The sequence below is a fragment of the Zingiber officinale genome, chromosome 3B, assembly GCF_018446385.1.
Source record: "Zingiber officinale cultivar Zhangliang chromosome 3B, Zo_v1.1, whole genome shotgun sequence".
Classification (NCBI taxonomy): domain Eukaryota; kingdom Viridiplantae; phylum Streptophyta; class Magnoliopsida; order Zingiberales; family Zingiberaceae; genus Zingiber; species Zingiber officinale.
Window position 1 is genome coordinate 21,901,928 of NC_055991.1, and position 22,572 is coordinate 21,924,499.

At 35.8% G+C, this 22,572-nt stretch overlaps 5 protein-coding genes across 8 annotated transcripts in view; 2 read left to right on the forward strand and 3 right to left on the reverse strand.

Annotated features, from left to right (window-relative positions):
* The window catches only part of LOC121968132 (heavy metal-associated isoprenylated plant protein 14-like), a 784-nt gene extending 27 nt beyond the window's left edge, over nt 1-757 (forward strand). The window contains exons 1-2 of the mRNA XM_042518629.1: nt 1-169; nt 237-757. The exon at nt 1-169 is cut by the window's left edge and continues 27 nt beyond it. Coding sequence (XP_042374563.1) covers nt 103-169; nt 237-559 — 390 coding nt within the window. The 5' untranslated portion in view covers nt 1-102 and the 3' untranslated portion in view covers nt 560-757. The remainder of the gene's footprint in view (nt 170-236) is intronic.
* A 437-nt stretch (nt 758-1,194) lies between these two features.
* LOC122056151 lies at nt 1,195-7,477 on the reverse strand. Of its 4 annotated transcripts, none has more exons than XM_042617962.1 (6): nt 7,323-7,477; nt 5,192-7,191; nt 4,939-5,093; nt 1,883-2,116; nt 1,649-1,794; nt 1,195-1,385 (listed from the first exon to the last, which is right to left on the reverse strand). In XM_042617962.1, exon 2 carries the CDS (start codon nt 7,124-7,126, stop codon nt 5,204-5,206), a length of 1,923 nt encoding a protein of 640 aa, XP_042473896.1. In that variant the 5' UTR covers nt 7,127-7,191; nt 7,323-7,477; the 3' UTR covers nt 1,195-1,385; nt 1,649-1,794; nt 1,883-2,116; nt 4,939-5,093; nt 5,192-5,203. The 4 variants fall into 4 exon arrangements, with proteins under 4 accessions (XP_042473896.1, XP_042473898.1, XP_042473895.1 ...); XM_042617964.1 differs by lacking the exon at nt 1,195-1,385 and having other exon boundaries at nt 1,616-1,794; nt 5,192-7,043; nt 7,148-7,191; XM_042617961.1 differs by lacking the exon at nt 1,195-1,385 and having other exon boundaries at nt 1,616-1,794.
* A 1,486-nt stretch (nt 7,478-8,963) lies between these two features.
* Nucleotides 8,964-11,290, reverse strand: LOC122056153 (60S ribosomal protein L23). The gene is made up of 4 exons (XM_042617966.1): nt 11,184-11,290; nt 10,812-11,096; nt 9,858-9,899; nt 8,964-9,220 (listed from the first exon to the last, which is right to left on the reverse strand). The coding sequence occupies exons 1-4, from the start codon at nt 11,194-11,196 to the stop codon at nt 9,138-9,140; spliced, it is 423 nt and encodes a 140-aa protein (XP_042473900.1). The 5' UTR covers nt 11,197-11,290; the 3' UTR covers nt 8,964-9,137.
* A 382-nt stretch (nt 11,291-11,672) lies between these two features.
* Nucleotides 11,673-16,993, reverse strand: LOC122056154 (probable calcium-binding protein CML21). The gene is made up of 5 exons (XM_042617967.1): nt 16,822-16,993; nt 16,232-16,450; nt 15,475-15,674; nt 12,178-12,352; nt 11,673-12,002 (listed from the first exon to the last, which is right to left on the reverse strand). The coding sequence occupies exons 2-5, from the start codon at nt 16,422-16,424 to the stop codon at nt 11,896-11,898; spliced, it is 675 nt and encodes a 224-aa protein (XP_042473901.1). The 5' UTR covers nt 16,425-16,450; nt 16,822-16,993; the 3' UTR covers nt 11,673-11,895.
* A 297-nt stretch (nt 16,994-17,290) lies between these two features.
* LOC122056152 (ubiquitin-conjugating enzyme E2-17 kDa-like) lies at nt 17,291-22,572 on the forward strand. The gene is made up of 3 exons (XM_042617965.1): nt 17,291-17,424; nt 19,398-19,643; nt 22,132-22,572. The coding sequence occupies exons 2-3, from the start codon at nt 19,428-19,430 to the stop codon at nt 22,360-22,362; spliced, it is 447 nt and encodes a 148-aa protein (XP_042473899.1). The 5' UTR covers nt 17,291-17,424; nt 19,398-19,427; the 3' UTR covers nt 22,363-22,572.

Here is a 22,572-nt window from a genome sequence, read left to right on the forward strand (position 1 = left end):
CAATCAACCGAAGATGGTTAAGGTGAGTTGATAATTAATTTCTCCAAAATTAATTGTGAGTTTAAAATATAGTTCTGTTTTGTTGTTCAGCAGAAGGTGGTGATGAGGTTGCCGATGGAGGATGCGAAGAGGCGATCCAAAGCTCTCCGGACGGCCGTAGGATTGCCTGGTAATTAATTCCTTAACCACTATTTACACCGTCGTTAAGTGTTGATTAATCGTCGTGGTTCCGGCAGGCGTTGTGTCGGTGTCGCTGGACAAAGACCGGCTGACCGTGGTGGGGGAGGGGATCGACTCGGTGGCTCTCACTGTCGTCCTAAGGAAGAAGATGGGCCCCGTCGAGCTCCTCAGCGTTGGCGACGAACGGAAGGACGACAAGATCAGGCAGCCGTCTTCGTCTTCCTCATCGTCGTCCGCAGTGGGGACGGAGAACAAAAGTACCTGGTTGACGCCGCCGGTCAGCTATAATTATGCGTACCAAGCCCCCGTGCAATCGTACTATCATCCATATCCCTACGAGGTGCGCAGTGCTGACCAAGAGAACTGCAGCATCATGTAGAGCTAGATCTGTGTCATGGATTAGCAAGCACGAATCGATCGAGTTGACTTTATAAGATCTAAGGAATGGTGGTATTTTAGGCTAATTTAAGTAATCTTGCGGTCAACTCTGTGATCTGTTTGAATATGAGTAAGCACGATGATAGGTTTTATGTATATGGTTAAATTTAATCTAAACAATCATGGGCAAAAGTCAAAAGCAATTATGTAAATCTTTAAAAGGATATATTTTTTTTTTGCAAAAAAATAATTAAAAGAATGTCCTTAGCTGCTAAAATACTATAACAATTAATACAATATTATTATAATAACTAATACTGTTATAACTATTTTAAAATAATTTTAATCAATTTAAAGGGGTCTATTCAAAGCTTATTTTTAATCCGAGTAAATTAGAATTCTTGGCTGCCATTAACTACAATAAGATTGAAAAAAAAAAAGAAGATATTTTGAATACAAACTCTATAATAGAACATCATTTCTATTTTTGTTTTTTGAAAAAAAAAAATATCGCTTTAACAATTTACATAATTTTTGCCCAACAATCATTATAATACAAAAGATATTTTTCGTGTAATGGGATTTGAATTTCTCATATAAATGAACCTCTGCAATTGTATTACCTTTTTCAAACGAAATTCAGTCATTTATAAATGAACTTTTTGAATAATCTTCTTCGTCTTTGTAAGCCAACAAAGTTATTGGTGGACAAATTGGCACATGTTTCGTTTACATATAGAAGACCTCGGAATTAATAGTCAACTTTAGGTGCCGACTTTGGACTACCCTCGCTTACAATCTTGACTTTTACAATAGATAGCAATCACCTACAAGGCAATAAGGATAATCACTCACAAATTTAATTTGTACAAATGGCACCAACGATAGGTTTGGAAATATTAAAAGAATATTTAATATTGAGTTTGCAGGGACAAATATCCTATTTCACATTTGTGAATGAATAAATGCCTATTTACATATTTCATAGGAAAGTCAAAACCTTTTAAATTGAAGGAAATAAGTGAGAAAGAAAATAAATTCAATTGAGAAGAAAAAATGAATAATATTCTCAATTCATTGTCAGCCCAACCTTCTACAAGCACAGCAAAGAATCTTTGAGTCGTCTCCTCCCTTTCCTGCTCCAGAAGATCATTCCCAAGTATATTATGTCGGTAAGGGTCATAGAAGTTGTCGGCGAAGGTGTAAGGTATAAAAGCCACCTTCCATAGATGTTATCTAAAAAAAGGAAAGAAAATAGTTCCTGAATCTGCAGTGCCACAGACGATTTTGCATATAATAAGAATAATATGGTTCAAGAAGTTACATGAACTCAATGTTAACTATGATATGAAGAACCCTGCCGCCGATAAGGGAAAGCAGCCAGCATCATTCTGAAACTGGAGAATAGGGACCTTCTGCAGATACAAATCAATGGATCCTTATGTTATTGCAGATGGTCAAGTGTATAAGAAGCTTTTCAGATGGGCTCTTAATGTCGAAGTTCCTGAACATGGCTAAGGAGAAAGTTTATTGCCTCCATCAACGATGTTTGTTTGGTCTGGATGAAAAAGATGCCACAAATGAAGGAGAAGTCAAGCACAAGCTGTCTGAACATTGTTAGCATTGAAGACAATAAAATGCAATACACAATCAAAGACCAGATTGACAGTTCAGTGCCAACTTCTAGGAGTTAAAAATTTTGTTTCTATAATCAAGTTGGAGGGCGAGGATCTCCCACAGAGAATACTCATCGATAATTTGCACATGAGTTATCCAAGACAACACTAGTGTGTTTCAATCAACATAATGAATCATCATATTTTGACCAACCAATCAAGGTCAAGGATCTATGAACCTCAAAAGCTAACAGAAAAAGAGGAATCAAACACATCAAAGTGTCAGATAACTCTTCCTAAAGTGCTTTGACATGTTAATGAATTTATTCAGATTTAGCTTTCCACAAAAGAAACACAACAATGGAAAATGTAACTGTTTGAGTTGCATAAATCTTTCACAAGCATCACATGTTGAACTCATTGAGATCAATCTTGAAGTCAATCACTCTGAACAATCATTTTGATACACTAATAAAATAATCTATGTAGGATAAGATCTATGTAGCTAACTTCGAAAAATTTGGCCTTTAACACACTTTTCAGTGATGACAATGCATAAATAACAGAAATTCCTCTCTTTGGCACTCCATGGCTGTAAAATGGAATTATATATATATATATATATATGATAAATCCAGTTAGCCTCATTGACTATCCCTGAGTGACCAGCTCGGTCCCACAAAAGTTTCCCACCGGCCATCAAGGTAAATCGGGAAGTGCACGTGGTGGCTAGCTCAAAAGTCCAATATCCTTTGGTTGCACCCTTCATTTGGAGGAAAAATTCCTACAAATACACCATAATCATGGGTGCCTGAGTGACAATCTGCATATCCTACCACGGCACCATAGCTCCGGGGACAGCCAGGTATTCATATGAGCAAATTCATGATAATGAATGTATGAAACTAATGTGGACAACAAGTTTCTCCCCATAATTAATAATCGAGCTAATTTGAGACTATATAGCTCCTCATCACACGCTTGACAAGTCATTGATTCCATAGTTGGTGGAATCATTACGGGTATCAGTCGGTCAAAAAATCTAAACATCAAACATATTGGATTGATGGGATCATAAGTGGACAAAAAAATAAAAAAGGAATATTATAAAAAAATGTTTAATGTTATAATATTTGAACCATATTAAAAATTCCCAAGAATACTAAATATTAGGCTCCATTATCTGAAACAAATTATATTATAATAATATGATAATAATTATAATTCATTAATTAGAATATTAAAATAATAATATTTGTATTTAACAATTATTACTATTATTTACCAACTGGTTTATTAAATTAGCAATTTATTAGCTCTTGGTTAATGCTTACTAAAATTTGTTTAATCTTATGGAAAATAATAATAATAATAGTAAGATACCTAACTTATCAAATGATCTATTATTGAGTTGGTATGAAATAAAATTAATACTAATTTCAAATAGAAGAATAGTATTACCTTAACTAATTACCAAATAATTGTAAACTATAATTATCAAATAGTTTTAAAAATAATAATATGTTAGCCTATATGGATTTGTGCTTTGCTTAGTCAATGTCACCATTAGTCAATCTACTAACTGGATACATGTTTGATTGCAATGAATCCATTAGATACATTTCCTATGTGTCCATAGATTTGAATTAGATATCGGAAATATTTCCTATGTTTGATTGCAATGAATCCACATATGCACAATTTTGATATTCTAATAAATCTAAACCACAATGACTAATTATTAAGTTACTCATTATTTATCCATGACAATATATATGTATTCTTAACTAGAACTATATTTAAAATGGATATTAAAGAATTGTCTTCCTTCTACTCATTTCATGCATTAAGTCAATTCCTTTAGGTAGTTTATTTGCTGGTTAAGGAGCATTACATAGGTATTTGATACCACAAAATTTTTTCTAACGACCCTACATGTTGTTTCATGAAGTTGGATCAATTGAAAATAAATTCCAATAGATCATCTTTTATATATAACATATGAGCATCCACATCAGCTTTCCTAAATACAGAATTTATCTTAAATTTTACATTTTACGTAAAAAAAACCTTTGTATCAGCTATCCTATACATTCCCTAAATTTAGATTTCATGAATAGTACTTCTCTAAATTTAGGGAATGAAATCCTAAATATTAAAATATCATTTAATTTGGGAGAGAGAAAAATAAAGAAAATATATTACGTAATGAAAAGTAGATATCATACAGGGAGAGAGAAAAAATAATAAAAAAAGTGAAAGATAGAGAGAATAAAACAATAAAAAAAATAAAGATAATGAAAATTTTAGGGTAGCTGATGTAGTGTGTAGTGAAAAATAATTGTCTAAATTTAATAAAGTGGATGGTTTACCTCAAATTTTAGAGATATTATAGAGAAAATGATGTAGATGCTCTAACACTAGAGTATTGATCCTAAAAATCTAACATAGTGAAATTTTCATAAAGACATCAACTGCTTAGCAATAATTCTTATACAAGAATCAACTACTTAGGGATTTTATGTACCCTGTTAACCAAATAAACTCACTCAATGTTCATGATATCCAATATTTTAAAGCTTCTAAGCTTCAAAAGCAAGCTACATGACACTTCAAATCCAACCATTGGAAACCAATTTCAGTTTTCAAAAAGGTGAAAAATTATATTGAATACAAGTATATTTTTGGAAATACCAAAGAAGCTGCAGCATGGTGATATCCTACATCGCATACCTAAGAGCAAGACTTATCATTGTGGCAATACCTTGGTTCCAGGAGAAATGCATTTGCTGTGGTCTTGGTAACCATCAGTACACCAATAAATCCACTTGATCTTGAACCCATCTTAGCCATTATGAATGAAATCTCAATCACTATGACATTGTTCTATCAGAGATAGCAAATTAAGGGGCTTCATTACTGCAGAAGCACAAACAGAAGTTAGATTATTTGCAAAAGACATAAATTCCTTTTAGTACGAGGGCACTTATTACACGCACCAAATAACCAATAAATACCTCAAACTTTATTCATTGTGTTCTCATCTTCTTCAAATTGTGCACTAAAGACTGCAAAGCCTCCTGCATTTTGGTGCCATTTGTTTGTCTCACTTCCATGGATGCTTGATGCAAACTTTGAAGGCCACGACCTAAAGATGCAATCATCGGAACAGAAGGCAATGACTCAGCAGCACATTCAATTCCATCGCCATAAGTTAGAAGCCCAGTGCATGCAGCCATGCTGCAACCAAACATAGCCGATGGGGCAAACCTAATTGGTCGGACACTCCTACTCCTCATAATTTCATAAAACGAAGTTCTCATAGCCAACAAACTTGTCTTCTCAGCTGCTGCTATCATAGTGTGTGCCACAGAACGGATTTTCACAGCTGATGTGGTCACCTTCATAGCGGAGGTCTTGGCTCCTGCACTAGCAAGTACTTGTGCGAAGGGATTCACAGCAAAAAATTTACTGAGGCTCATAATAGCTATTCTTTGCAGCTGTGTTAAGCTTAATTTCAAAGTAGCAGGAATCTTATACATGGAAAACTTAATTAATGTGGACATAGGAACTGCTTTAGACAATGAAGATGCACCCAAAACTACTGTAGCTCCAGCACTAACTGCCACTACAGGCTTATCCACCAGAAGACCATTCCTTTTCATGTTTTCTATCACCTTTTCATGTTCAAGATCATCATCATAGCATTCTGTAGAACCTAAATTGATTGATTCTGCCACCTTGGGAGGCACAGATGTGTTCCAGTGCTTGCGCAGACCAGCCAAGCAACTAGTGTCAACTATAGCAACAATAGATCCAAACTTCTTTGCCTGATTCCTCAGAGTGTGTACAAAAAGAACATGCGCTTTCTCTTCCAATGGGAGCTCAAAATACTCCAATTCGCTAGGATTGACTTTATTTGTTCTTTCCATTGGACGACGTGCGGCATCGTTTAAGGCAATCCTTACACTCTCAACTGCAATCCTGAAAATGTATGCATTTGATAATGTATGAGTATTAACTGGTTTTCCTTCATTGATATCAACAAGCATTCTCTGTACAGCAACCACAGCCTTTTCAATTGATGGAAGGTCAATGAATATGGCATGTAGATCTGCAAATAAAGGGTAGAAAGACTGTGCAAATGCAGGCACCTTGTAGTCTAGTTTTGGTCGATCTTTTACAGATCCCTCTTCAAAATTAGAGTCAGGTTGACCTCCTTTTGAGACCGCTAACTCAAGGAATGGAATCACCATCTTAACCATTTGTTCCTTAATTGCATCATCTAAGCACAATCTTTTAGAATTGAAGTATGTAGATGAAGTAACTTTTGGAGGAAGTAAGTTGATTGCTTGTATTCTCAACCCTAAGGTTTGACCTCCATCTTTATTATTGTCTGAACATGTTGTAGCATGTCCACCTTCGTTACCGTCATATGGTGACTCCAGTAACATAAAATGCGAACCTATCTCTTCTGCAGCTCTCTTCGCGGACAAGAAGTGACCATAACATCCAACCCCAAAGATCTCTTGCAAGACCTGCCTCCCAGCAAAATTTTCATAATGATCCTTGCTGATTTTTTCAATGAAGCATCTTTTAAGCACCCCAATTGATGAAGTTGGTACAAGGTTTGCTTGATCATTTCTTACATCTTTCTCTTCGGCTTGGATATCAGCCAACGCCGACAGTGAAATTTGAGCCATCACAGTCTTTGGCTTAACTTCTTTGATCAGATCCTCCGCGTCGAAGGCAGATTGTAATGACAAGTTTTGTGCAGCTAATATATATACTACAGCATCAGAATCAGGTTCATGCAGAGCCAAAACAAACTGCTTTGTCGTATCTGGTATTGAAAGTTTGCGAACTAATCTATCAGAAATTTTCAAATCATCAGCCTTAAACGTTGACAATGGCCATATTTTTTGCAGATAAGAAATTATTGCTGATGCCATCTTCGAAACAGTAAAAACTACCGTATCGTCTCGCTTAAGTTCAAAGCGACAACTTCCACAAATATCTGCAATCGATCAAATCAGATAAAAATCAAAAATTGACAAAGCACAATTACATATCATTAGACGCCTATAAAAGGAAGATGAAATCGTGTGAAAATCAATGACATAGATGGGAAATCGTGATTCTAGAGACCTGGTGGAGACTGATGGCGACGGAGGTGATCGCCGCAGGGAGAATATCAGAGAGGAGAGAGCGTAGAATTCACCGATCGGAGATCGGCGTCGGTAAGGCGACTTCCGGTGGTTGCAGACGGAAGAGGAGTCGCCGAGCGGAGGACTGCGGTATTAGGGATCGAGTAAAATATTCCGTACTAATTATATAAATAATTCTAAAAAATTTAAGCATTTATTATTTTAATCATTATCCATTAATATGCCACGTTATTATTCTTTTAAAATAATCAAATAATATTAATGGTTAAACGTGAAATAATTATTTTAATAATTTTAAAATGTTAAATGCATATTTAAAATCAGATAAATTTGAAAAAAATAGAGTAAATATAGTTGAAGCGCAGAAAAAAGATACACACTATATTCAAAATATTCCAATAAAACATTTAATTTTAATTCAAAATAATTAATATGAAGTTAAAAAATTGTTTTTGTGACAAGTCGAGATGAAATTAAAAAAAAAAGTTAAATATTCAATATAGTATCTTATCCGTATCATGAAAATAGGTAAAAAAATTCATTATTTATAAATAAATTTCCTTTTAACATTAAATTCTTTTATTTATATAAAAAAAATTTCATTGAAGGGTTTGAGTACTAGATAAAACAAAGACGAATTATTCTATAATTTAATTACGAGGGATAAGATTGATTTTAAAGTATTGTTTTCCCTTATTTTATTTGTGGGAAAAATCATTGTTTTATTATGTAGATCTTAATGTGTTCGTTGGTGGATAATATGTGGCATAATATTCAGGTTAAAAAAAATAAAAATTAATATTAAATGTTCACGAACACTAAGAAACCTACTAAGTAATAAATTTTAATTAGAAGTTAGAAAAAAATATATTTTAATGGATAAAGTTATATCTGAATGAAGTTAGATAAAATCAGGTCTTATTGAATGAAGTTAGATCGTAACAATCATAATGACTAAAGTGATATAATAAATGTCCTAGTATGTGAAAACTATACAACAATAGGGAGAGACAACTAGAGGTAATTGAAAGTCTAAATTTATAATATAATGTAATACAGTTATCTGTTTGGTTAGCAGTAATTAATTAAACTTGTAATATAATAAAATTTATAATATAATATAATATAATATATTAATATTTTGATAAAAAAATATAATTCATATTATTATATAATAATAAAATAAAAATATCAATTGGTGTAAAAATTAGATAAAAATATATTTGACCTATTAATTCTTGTAATCTAAATTCCAAAAAAATTATTATCTTTACTGATTATCCCTCACCAGACACCGTCTTAATAATTAATATTAATTTTTAAAAAAAATAAACTGATATAAATTTATTTTTACTAAATTTTGGAATTCAGCTATAATATTTAGGTTAAAAGAAATAAAAATTAAAAAAAAAAAACTAACACACTCGCGAAAGAGTAGAGTTATTTTATATTTAAATGATAAGCATAAACTAATAATAAAATATTGAATTATAAAGTTAAAAAATTCAAAACCACAAGTACATAAATGTCGCTCTATTATAATGGAAAATACCACTAGCAATAATCAAATCGGTAATTAGCACTGTATAAGGCATTCACGAACAAGCTTGAAAATTATTAATAGAGTTCAAAAATCAAATGGCCGAATTATGAGAAATATGATCCACATAGTGAAAATGTTCTGAAAAATAACTGCTAAGCGACGACGCAGCAATAGACTGTTAACTATATCCTGAAAGACGTGAAAGGACACCGAAACCAAAACGTCAAACAGTTGATCCCAAGAAACCTCAAATTACACAATTGCGTTTGCTGCACTTGCAATCCTTGGCCACAGGTCAGCGCATTCCTTGCCGATGGGTCCAGTGATGGCAGATCCTGAAGGAAACAGAATGGTACATAATTTCATCACATTGATGCGTTGAAAGAAAATTCTTTGAAGTGGCGAATTTAAGGCACAATTTACTGATGGTAGAAGAGAAGAGAGGAGCAGAAACAAGAAGAGAAGATAATCAAATTACCTAACCAGCCAGGCGCTCGACAACATAACCCACCCAGAGCCGTCTCACACAGACCTACCCCTAAAGCGTATAGAGCTCACCCACACGATCTCTGTGAGAAAAAGTGGCCACACTCAACAACATCCTGGACACCAAACAATCTAGACAGCCCAATACACCGACCTCGCTCGCTTCTAGAAAGGAAGGCATAAAACCACATGTTCCCCTCCCTTCAACAAAGAGGACCCCCAACTCCTCCATTTTTGCACAGACACAATTTTGGACCAAAAAATGCCTCATGGAGGGGAGAGTATCTAAACAAGGGAGGGCATCTTAAATTGGTGTTGACCTCTACTCTCCTTCCAAAAAAGCACAACCAGGCCTAGAAAAACAAGGTGACATGTTTGAAGTCGAGATTGTATGATGACATGAAAAGCTAATTTTGCAAATTGATTTGTACTTTGTTTATATGATAGTGAATAAGACAATATAATGCCACTAAAAAATCTACATACCTTTCATTTCACCCTTTGGATTGACAATCACTCCAGCATTATCTGTAAGAAAAATCAAAATCATTAGATAGCTGCATATATGTGAAGACGTCTGGATGTCCCAAAGAGCAGAACAAAAGCAACGTTAATGCACTGGCATGAATTCCAGATAACTTGTTCAGGATATGAAAGATCATTAAATGGATGAAATTTCACATCAATTAATTAAATTACAATAATAAACCAACACAATTTCAGTGGAGACTTGCATAGAAAGGAGCAATTTTGCAACCATGAAGAACATTGCATTCCATATAGACATCCATTCAAGCAGACAGAAAGGAAAAACAATGAGCCAAAGACAAACAAATTTCGTTGGACAAAGATTCACAGTAGAATCCTGAATGCAAGGGGCAGGATCAAAAGTTAATGTAACAATAAAAAATAAGGCAATCGCTTGTCTATCCCAATGTTACCAAATGCAAGTACCAAAGCCTTCTAAATCACCCAAAAATAAACGAAACATGTAACAAAGATGTGAATTTTAGGAAAATATAAATTGAGCTCACCCATCGAAATACAACCTAGTGCTCTAAGACATGTACGCTTGATAACAACTTAAAGTTCAAGTATCCAAAACATACAAATAATAAAGAACAGTAATGATAAGGATGACAATAAACAGTCAATCCTACGCAGTAAATCCTAAGAATTTGTGAGATGCAACTATGGCCCTCACTTACGCTGTGCAGTTCGTAGCTCTAGGAAATGCATTACTAGAAATTTGTTGCTTTAACCAATGCAAGCTGAATGCTTGCTATGCATAATCGCTTTAAACTTTGCAATTTGTAGAGGTCAAAAATTATGATCACGTTAGGAGAAACAATGGATAGAGATTTCAAAGAAAATCTGCAATCTGTTCCAAGACAAACTTATAATCTAAGTAGACCTGCAAATGGTGATCATTCAGCATACCTTCAAAGTACATGTAGACGCCATCCTTTCGGCGCCACGGCTTACGCTGACGAACGATGACAGCCGGCATGACCTTCTTCCTGAGGTCAGGCTTCCCCTTCTTTACGGTGGCCATAACCATGTCACCGACGCAGGCCGAGGGTAGGCGATTGAGACGACCCTTGATCCCCTTGACGGAAATGATGTATAGGTTCTTTGCCCCCGTGTTGTCAGCGCAGTTCACCGTCGCCGCCACCGGTAGACCCAGTGACATCCGAAACTTGTTGCCTGCAGTTCCTCCGCGACCTACAAGACCCAGACGGCACAAACCCAACTCAAAAACCAACCGAAGCCTGAAACCCTGACCTCAAAAAGAATAGAGAAGAGGGTTACCTCGCTTCGACATGTTGGAACAGCAGGAAGCTCCGCGCGGCCACCGAAAGAGCAGGCGATTGCCTCACCCTCGCTTGAAATTTATAGCTGGAAGACACAGAACCTAGGGTTTTGACAACGCATGATTTGACGATATTGCCACTAGACCAAATGGCGGTTCAAATCGGCGAATTGAAAATTTTCTCCGGTTCACAAAAATAAAATTACCCGACCCGGTTCCATCAAATTATTTTAAATTCTTTATTAACAAATATATTGATAATTAGTCCATTTATTAGTTTATCAACAAGATGTTAAGCATATACAAATTTCACTTGCAACATCTGTTAAATTAGGGAATAAGTCATGTATAATTCACAAGCTTCATATATTTTATGATGTTTTCGTGTTAACTTAAAGAAACAATAATATCTCATATTCTATTCTTCTAAAATTTCTTTGAAATTCATCAAGAAGTCGATAATATTGAATCCATTCGAGTCAAGTACATAATGCAAATTCAATATATAAAACAACAGGGGAGCAAAAAGTGTTAGAACTCAAAATATGAGCATTTAATTTGAAAAGGCGGTCTGAAAACAGTTGCCATTATTGCAAAAGATCAAAAAGAAGTATAAATTGTATGCACAAAGCGCCTTCGAGCATATGTTCTTCATTTGCTTCGGCCCAAGGTGAGTTTGGAGGCAACTGAACATTTGAAACACTCAAGAAATCATTCCTCATCTTCTTCAACTTCATCATCCATCCCCACCCAACTGGTGAAAGCAAAGAGGAATTCCTTGAATGTTACCATCCCATTTTTATCCCAGTCCATCTCTTCTGTGGCAAACAAAACAACAAGATTGAGCAAATATATCGGGATGATCTTTATTTCGGAGTTTGGTTGAGTAGAAGTGAAATGCATCCTTAATTGTTTAGCAAATCAGCTGAAACTTTAAATGACAATTTAACTTAAGTATGAAATCAGATAATAAATGAGGCAAAAGTGACCGACCAAATCTTTTCATGGCTATTCGTCCCGAAGAGCGTTCTCCTGCAGTTGTCTCATTTATAGCATGTACCATCTCTGTCTTGCTGACATACCCATCCTTGTTTTTGTCCAAGAACACAAATGCATTAACTAGTGCCTCAAAACTTGTCTCAAGATCCGCCAGACCCATTCGCGAATTCTAGCAATTTGGTCATGGAAGCATAAAATTTGATGTTTCGTATTCTGGTTTCATGCCAGACTAGACTTCATAAAGGAACATAGGCAAGCTTCGGTGAACAAATATCAATGTAACTAGAGACAGTCTAGTGTAAGGAACTATAGCACAACCTTGCAAATTCTCAAGAGTAGAGAAACACAAAGAGTTCCAGATGCTGATGAAATTATCACTCTGTGCAAATTCAAGTGCACTCTCATATGAGTGATAATGAACTAAAATAGAAGATTTCTGTTAATGACACTAAGCAGCCCACTACTCCACATTCTTGAGACTGTCATATATTATTGAGCATAAAGCTTTGGTGTTTATTTTCTATTATTTTACTTGTTCGCTAATTGATTAGGCACCGTTAAACCGATTCTCCTATTCCATATATACTAATTCTTAATGCTTTTAAAAATATGTGTGCTTGCAGATGGGTGTAAAATGTAAATGCATGCCGCTAATTTTGATCAAGGATCATCTTGAAGGAAAAACCACTCAATTCCATATCATTATTGTTACCCCAGCTCCTCACGACCTTCATCATAGAAACACGGCCTATCCTGACTAGGTTATCTATTAACATGTTGATAGAGAATCTTGTAAACCATTGATGACTTAAACTTTGGCTCTTCTGTGCATTAATATATATTAGTTAAATAGCTCTTAATAGGGATGGCAATGGATTTGATACCACATTTTTAGGTATTACCCAATGTTGGTGCAGGAAGCACCAGACGATCGAATCTGGGTTTTGATTATGTCAAAGGGTCTAAAGTTAAGTTATTTTGTGATCTAACAAGGTTGATTGAGCTTGCAGAAAAGTCCTAAGTTGTCTTAGGCAAAAATCCTAGTGGATTCTAGGCAGGTGAAAGACCCTAGGGAGAGGTAACCCTAGGTCCTAGGGGGTGGTAACCCTAGGTGATGGAAAGTCCTAACTGCGGTTAGGCAGGTGGAAAACCCTAGGGGGAGGTAACCCTAGGTCATAGGGGGTGGTAACCCTAGGCAAAAAGTCTGGACGGGTCGTGGAGCGGACGTCCAGCAGAAAGTCCAGTCGGTCTAGAGGACCAGTCTGATAATAGGTAACTTCTTCTGAGAGGAGTAGGTGAGGGTGCGTTCCCCATTGAGAGAACAGTAGGCGTCGGTTCGACCTAAGGTTTCCGGAGGAAGTCCGAAATCAGAACCGGACAGTCTAAAGGCTATCAAGTTATTGATTTATATATCATTTGCTATTTTGTCTAACTCTGCCTTGCAGGAAACTAACAATTGTGCAGGGTTAGTTTCGGCTTTGATCGGTCGATCGAACCGGGGATCGGTCGATCGAACCGGGTATCGATCCATCGAACCGGGGATCGGTCGATCGAACCTCTAAGTAAGCAGATAGATTTCCAGCCAGATGAATGGGTTCGACCGAACAGTGGATATACGGTGACCGAAATCAGGCCGGATTGATCGGATCAGACCAGATAAGCCAACGGGATAGCGAGATCGGTCGATCGAACGACGAGATTGGTCGACCGAACGAGGAATCATCCGAAGCTGAATCTAGATGGGAAGACAGACCGATTCAGGCAGGATCGGTCGACCGACCGAAGCAAGGGATCGGTCGACTGATCAGCAACGAGTCAAACCTGATCCCGAGATCAGTGGATCTGGATTAGGCCTAGCTTGGCTATTTAAGGAGGACTCGACCAATTGCTTTAACAATACAATTTCCAAGATCAAGAATGAACAATTGCTGCTCTCTTCAACGCTGCTCCGACAACCGACGAACAAATTCCTAATTCCTTATTGTCAGTATACTTTATTTTTCCAGTACTTGAAATTGCTTACTTGTAAAAGATTTCCGAACTATTGATGATTGCCCACCGAAAGCGATCAACGATCGCGGGCCTTGGAGTAGGAGTCGTCATAGGCTCCGAACCAAGTAAAAGAAAACTGTCTTAGCGTTGCTCTTGTTCTCCTTCGTTATTCCGTTGCGTATTCTGTGTGTTTTCCGAAACGAACGAATTAGCCACGCATGCTATTCCCCCCCCCCCCCCCCCTAGCACGTCATCGATCCTACACCCAAGTCGTACTCAGGTAAACATCCGACATTTGAATACATCTAAATAATATCTTTAATAGGGACTTGGGTTCAGGTACCTAACGTAAATAGATAAAATATGTGAATGTATCTATAATTTTTAGCTAACCTAAACATCATTATCTCACTAGCTATTAACCAAACATAAGTCAATACCTTACATGTTTGTACTTTGTATAAGGAAGCATATCCACTTTCTATCTGTTTCATGAACTATATATACTCTAAGAGCATCCACAATGGAGGGTATTTGGAGAGTGTATTTCTCCAAAAATCTCCAAAACCCAAATCTCCACACTAGAAGGGATGGAGATTAGGATAATAGAAATCATCGAGCAAAAGTCAGTGATTTCTATTTTTTTGTGAAATTTGGGATATTTGAAAGTGGAATATTTGATGCATGGGACTCATAAATATTTGATTTGTGGAATATTTGATTATGGAATTTGGGATATTTGAGGAGTGAGATATTTAATTGATGATGTCGACATGGGAACCATAAATATTTGGGGAAAATATTTGCTCTTATGCGGATGCTCTAAATGTAGTAGATGGGGTTCCTTGGCTTATTAATGAAGTTGCACGCACACAAGTGTTCCAGACCTCGCATGGTGAAACCTCATACTTTAGAAGATCACTGCAAGCCTCAAGGGGTTTAGAATCTCTTGTTTGAAATGAGTAAATCCCTTTGGGAGGCATTCCATGTTAAAGTTGTTAGATGTGTAATCCTTAAATATTGTTAAATAAATTACACACCATTTACCCCTATATTTCTTGATCAAATACTTGCAAGCAATAATCACCAATTTTGTTGATGAATCTATACTAAATAAGTACCAACATTAAGAAAATCTAATCCATTTGATCTTACAAAAATGATACTATAATCACCTATACTTCTCCAAACAACATTTCACATATGGGATGCACAATATCAACTGTTAAAATGAATGTCCCAAAAAAAAGATAATAATTCAAGAAAAAAATAGCGAGAAGTAAACTTTATGAAGGATACTGCTTTTGCAACTGTTGGCTCGTTGAGAAGATAAACAAGGCAGAGAAGAACAATAAACTCATTAAATTTCATACCCATGTTCTCATCAATGTCACATGCCAAAAAAAGATCAGAAATCTCCTCCTCATTACAGGAGATTTCTAGCTTCTGAAAGCAGTGCTTAAGCTCTTCTAGATCTATTGCACCATTGGAATCTTCATCTAAATTGATTACAAAAAAGAGAGCAGAAATAGCAGAAATTTACAATGGAGAGCAAATCAAAGGGAGGATAGCTAATGCATAAAAATAACTATAACTCAATTGGTTTTTCTAAAACAAATTAAATTAAAAAAATAAGGGCAGGTTTCATTAGGTGTAGGTGTAGCCTTGGGCTAACTAATTGAGACCATTATAATCATGTTTCTATTCCTTTCCCTCAACATGCCCATACAATGAACGGCTAAAATAAAGGAATATCTTACATTGTTAGCATACATATTGCATATAACAATATTCCACATTAGAAAGGCCTCATCATGTATGAATCATACAGTACCATGCAATCCAACTAAAAGCTAACACGTATTATTGCCCCCATGTTGAGTTTGATTAAAGAACTGTCTGTTATAGGCAGCTGTAGGCTACTCACTGAGAGCATGTATCAATAGCCAAACCTTTTTAGTTTCAGTTTCAAACGTTTTGGTGTCAAATGCAAGAATTAAAAATCAAGTTAACCAGTCTCAGAACTCGTTGATTTTGCAATGAATATATAACTTACCAAATTGCTCAAAAATGGACTTGCATTTTCTAAAATTCTTGTCAATTTTCGGAAATTTCATAATGACACTATTAAATGATTTCACATTAGTTCCTTCCAATGCCCTTCGTTGCATAGCCTCAACCATCTTCGCATCAAGTTTTGATTCTAGAACACCATTAAACGAGTTGTTCCTTCCCAGCGTCGCGCCCATTTTAGAACAATATTCAAATGATCGACCTGTGAAGTATAAATAAAAAACAAAAAGGATATAAGACACAAACTCACCAATATGATTTAAAGAAGATATTCCCAAGGAAATGATTATGAATGGTCAAACTCTGGCTGTCGGTCGAACTATGCAAAATGAGAAAGGACAAATCTATGCATTAAAGAAAAAAAAATACCACGGAATGAAAGATGACAATTTGAACCGTCGAAAAAGCCTCAGTAACATGTTTCAGTCTTCGAATCGAAAAAGCCGATACGAAGCAAAATAACGTACCACGATCAACCCAAATATCGAAGATTTTAATACAAACAAATGGATCATAGCAATCAAGGACTATAAAGAAAGAAGTCGAGACGAAAGACGGTTTTGTGGCACTTGCCCGATCCTTCAAGGGTCCTCAACACTCCATCAAGCAACAATACCGAACGAAGGCGAATGCAGACGACAGAGAGAGTTTGGCGGATCGCAGGAGAGGGTTCCACTCGGTCGCTCCGATTCGGAAGGGAGACGGACTGTGGCTTACGGGACGAGAGCACTGAACGGAATCGGGATTGAAAGGTATTGTTAACGAGGGCTAAAAATAGTTAACTGCCGATTACCGATTTACTTACAGCCTACCAACAATGTGATAGGTGATGCTTGGTAGCCCCCGCAAAATTTGGGTCTACCGTCTACAATGAAGGGGTGGCCGATGCGTTGTTCATGGAGGACGCTTGTTTCACTGGACGAGAATTTGCTGTCGGAAGCAAACAGGCAACACTCTTTTCAGGCCGTACGTGATTTGCCACTAATCATGAACACTAACATTGACTGAACCGGCTTTGACCGGCTGAACCAGCCACACCAAACCGGTTCAATTGCTGAGCTGACTGATGGAGAAATTTTTCCCCTCTTTAATCGAAATGGAGAAATTGCGATTGAGAGACCTCGAGACTTCGTCTGCGGCCTGAGCTCGAACGCTCCGATCGACTTCTCCTGCTACGTGAGTTAAAACTTCCTCCTTTTCATGGAGATTGTTTTTAAGGATCATCTTCTCCTCCTTGTCGGGTTTTTTTTTTGGGAGAGGGGGGATTTTAGTCGTCGGGCAAGTTTGTATTGTTGAAATCTAGTTGAAAGTTTTGAAATTTATTTCTGGGATTCGTGGAGATCTTGTTAGATTGAAGGATCTGCCGGCCGATGACCTTTTCATGCTTTTTTTGCTTGGTTTAGATGAAACTCGTTGACCGTGATTTGCTTTGCTCGTTTTAGATTTCCTGTTTGCATACCACCCATTGATCTTTTATTCTTGTTGGATATGAACGATTAAGTTTTATGGCATTTGAATATGAGAGGATTTAATTGATTCATTGTTTTACACGTTTACAAGGACTTTTTTTTTTTTGGGGATGAAAACGCTTACAAGGTCTTTGGACTTATTTCAGAGAGAGAGAGATTGCCTTTGAACTTATTTAATTGGAGAAATGCTCAAAAAGGATTTGATTCTGTTTCAAAAAGCTCAAATAAGTTCCCGTTTTTGAAAAATTCACATCGAACAAGCCTCCATGGATCTTATCCCTCCTTTGAAATCTAAGGTTATATTGTCGATAGTATCAGGATCTTTTAAATCAAAGTGACAGTCTCATAATTAACTCAAAATTATCTTTTGACCAAAAGCACCGTTCCAAAATAAAAAATAAAAAAAATGAAAATAAAAAACAGCAATTTTCTGGGGATAATTTTAGGAATTTGTTCCATTGGAGCCTTAATAGGAACCTTTTGAAATGAGGATCGTGTTTGACCATTTTGAAACTAGAGTCTTTTTATCATTAACTTTAAAATAAATCAAGGGTGAAGAATTATAGGTGTGGTGACTGTTGTTAAATGCATGATAATTGCTGATTGTGATGCAAGTGTAGCTTTGATTATCTAAAGGCTACTGGCTGTGCTTAAACAATTTACTAGTCATTCCATTTTTTTTTTTTCAAACAGTTGATTCCATATTGAAATAATATCAAAATCTATAGAATCTATTGTAAACATGGACAAGGGAAATGCAAGATTATCTAGAAAAAAGATGACCGGAAAAGGGTGGTGATCATTGTTTTACAAGACTACCAGATTGCTTTTATATAAGCCAAAGGCACATATCTTTCTTGTCTTTTAATTTGGAGTCAATAAGCTTGTCAAGAGAGAAAAGGAGAGAACTACTAGTTTCATGACTAATTTTGATAGATAGGCAATAATTTATTAGCTTTCTTCTATTCAGCTAATGCATGAGTTAGATGCCTTCAACTATGCAATTACTGTTTTATCTAACCATCTGAAGTTACATGTCTTGACATTGTAATCACTGTTTTATTCGATCATCTGAATGTTTTGATTTGATGGTATATTGCTGGAGTTTTCCAATAACAGTGCACATGGCAAAACTAAAATACTTGTATGGAATATTGCAAGTATGTTCCTACATATGAGCACTCAAGCAGCTTATATGCTAGATCATCATAATTACCTATGTAGGTTTCTATAAATTATTCAAAGCAGATGCAAACCCAAGAAAATAGTAAATTTTTAATCAATTTGTGAGTTTATTTGCCCTAAATTTTGTGCTTTAACTAGAGAACTTTGAGTAGAGTACTTATGTGAATGAACTGAATCTTGAAATCCCTCTTTTTCTGGAAAAACAAATTGAGGGGTTTTCATGTAAACGGAACTCACTTAAGAGAAGGGTTATCTAGTTGACCTTTCGTTTAGTTATGTGAACAGCACTCTCTTTTAGTCTTTTCCCATCCCCACTTTTCTTATGCAATCAATTGTTGGCATCACTAGCTAGGGGCATTCACATTTCTGTAGGTGTTTCTCTTATATCTCTTTGACAATGCTCTTGTAGGCTTTAGTTGTTTCATTTCTGTATGGATTCAGTGTTTTGATAAATGTCATTTATCTGCAAATAATTGAGATCTTTGTCATTTACAGAGTTTTCCTTTAAAGAAAAAAATAATAATAATGGCTAGCAGAAGAATTCAAAAGGAGCTCTTGGACTTGCAGAAGGATCCTCCTACATCATGCAGTGCTGGACCTGTTGGAGAAGATTTGTTCCATTGGCAGGCAACAATCATGGGTCCTACTGAAAGCCCCTATTCAGGAGGGGTGTTTTTTGTTAAGATTCATTTCCCACCAGACTATCCATTTAAGCCTCCTAAAGTCAACTTCCAAACAAAGGTACTTTCCATGAATATATGCTTTTTGTTCCATTTTTCTTTGCTTTTCTTCCCTTCCTGTTTGCAACTGAATTCAGTGGTATCTGTCAATTCTAGAGTTTGTGAAATTGTTGTTGATGAACTATGGTTAAAACAAATGTTTTTATTTTCAACATTTGTTTTTATTTTCAACATCAAAACACGGTTCAATTTTTATGTATTTTTACAATTCTAATGTCAAAATATCAGAGTGCTACAATTAAATCTTTGATATTTGTTCATTATAATTTCTCATGCTTTGATCAAGTTTTGCTGCATCTTAAATATAGATGTGGATCTAGAATCCGCTTCAAGATCATGAGTTCTTGACTCTTGTCAGTGCATTTGTTATTTTCGCCAGATGCTATCCTGATAGGATATCTTTATAAAGATAATGGAGCCTGAAAAAAGAGTCCACTTTATAACATCTCTTAGTTTTCCTGTTTAAGATGCATCTAATTTGGTAACTTTATGAGGTAGCAACTGCAATTTTGTTGTTGTTAACGTAATTAATTATAAATGTCATTTATTTAATGAGACTCATAAGACAACTAGTGAAGAAATATCAACAAATGAAACTTTTTCACATGTTTCTTTTATTATTTGTGAAAAAAATTATGGCTAGAGTATCTGAATAGTTATTATGGTGAATTACAAGGTGCAAAGAATATTTAGTTAGACAAAAAAAAAGTGCACATATACCCTTATAAATTTATTATTTTGCATATTTAATATTTAGGAAGGGGAGCCTTTACGCAACGGTAAAGTTGTTGCTATGTGGCCAAAAGGTCACGGGTTCGAATCCTGGAAACAACCTCTTGCAAAAAGCAGGGTAAGGCTGTGTACAATGGATCCTTCCCCGGGACCCCGCATGACGGGAGCTTCGTGCATTGGGCTATCTTTTTTTTGTTTGCATATTTAATATTCCCAAAACTTAATGTCTTATACATACATGTCATTAGTGAGCTTGTCTCTCTTAAATCAACAACTTAAATGATTGTCCTAGATATACTTTAAAAAAATAAAATGCAGCCCAGTGCATGAAACTCCTCCCAATGCGGGGAAAGGGTCTATTGTACGCAAATTTAACTTGCTTTGCAAGAGGATATTTCCGAGACTCAAATCATGAACTCTAGGTCACATGGCAGCTAAGGCTCCCTTTCATTGTACTTGATATACTTATCAATTAAAAATCTCTTTAGCATGTGTTATTTACAAATGCAAATAGGATAGTTGATGCAAGTACAAATAATCATGAAAGATGAAGTATGGAGAAGACTAGAAATTATGGCTCAGTTTACTTTAATGGAGCATCTTAAGGGAGAGGGAGAGGGAGAGGGAGAGGAAGACTCATAAAATTTACAAATGGAACTCCTTCACTCATGGATATTTTCTTTAATATCACTTTGCCGCCTCCATCCTCTTCCCATCCTATCTTTCCATCTAAGTAGTTTAAAAAGTTTTAAGTTAAATAGAGCTAAGATTGAATATATAAAATATAGTTTGAACGACAAGAAGAACATACATTTAACTTGGGTAGACAGAAATCCTCTTAAGAGTTCTAGCTATCTTAAATCTATTATTCAATATTGAGATAGTGCTAAAGGTTTCATTAATAACATAAACAATAAAAATGAAAAGAAGCTTTCATATTCTTGCACAATCATCTTGTGTCCCATAGCTAAAGGGAAAATTTATAAAACATGCTATATGTTTAGTCATACTTTATGTTTTATGGGTTAAAAATGTTGGAATTAATGTAAAAGGGCAGTCCGGTGCACGAAGCTCCTGCTATGCGAGGTTTCGGAGAAAGATCCATTGTACGCAGCCTTACTTGCTTTTTTTTGCAAGAGGCTGTTTTCATAATTCAAACCCTTGACTTTTTGGTCACAAAGCAATAACTTTACCGTTGCGCCAAAATGTTGGAATTAATGTAAAAAATGAAAATTTATGAAATTATTTGTAAAGCATCGGGAGAAATTTCATTAGATGATAAAATGATATTTAATAGATTAAAGATGATATGTGATATCCAACGGATTTTAACAAAAATGTATGCAGTAGCCTAAAGAAAGCCTATTAAAAGTTAAAACAAGCAGATATAATTTATAATTTGGATATTAGTAGCAAAATAATTCTACATTCATTAAAAGCAATATAAGAAGGCTTTTTGGAAATGATTAGAACTCATGATCTGGTTACTGCAATTTTGTTCTTATTGTGGGTAGTTTCAATATTCTACATAACAAAGCTTTAAAAAGCTACATGTAGATAATGCTACAAATCATTCTCTAACGACTTGTTATTTATTCACTTTGGTGTCAATGCTAGATCCACATTTTTTGTTCTTCCAAGATAACTTTCCGAGAAATATTCTGAAGTTTGTTTAACCCATATTATGATTACATCTTGCCTTTTCACAGGCAGGATTCAGTTATTATTGCCATGAAGTTACTCGCTCTCTCATGCAGGTTTACCACCCGAACATCAACTCAAATGGAAGCATCTGCCTTGACATCCTTAAGGAGCAGTGGAGCCCTGCACTGACCATCTCCAAGGTTCTCCTCTCGATTTGCTCTCTCCTGACTGACCCGAACCCAGACGACCCCCTTGTTCCTGAGATCGCCCACATCTACAAGACGCAGAGGTCACGATACGAGGAGACTGCTCGAGCATGGACCCAAAAGTATGCCATGGGATGAAACTGACGAGCCCAAGTTGCTTCAAGTGTTGTAATGCTTACACGAAGGCTAAAAACCAACTATCAAGTCTGTGTGTGTGTGTTCCGGTGCATGTAGTGTGTGCTACCCAAGTCTCTGATATCAATGTGTTGTCCTTAGCACATTCTCCCGTGTGTTATGTAATTGCCAACTGACACTTTTTCCATGAAACCTTTTTGGTTTACTCCTAAA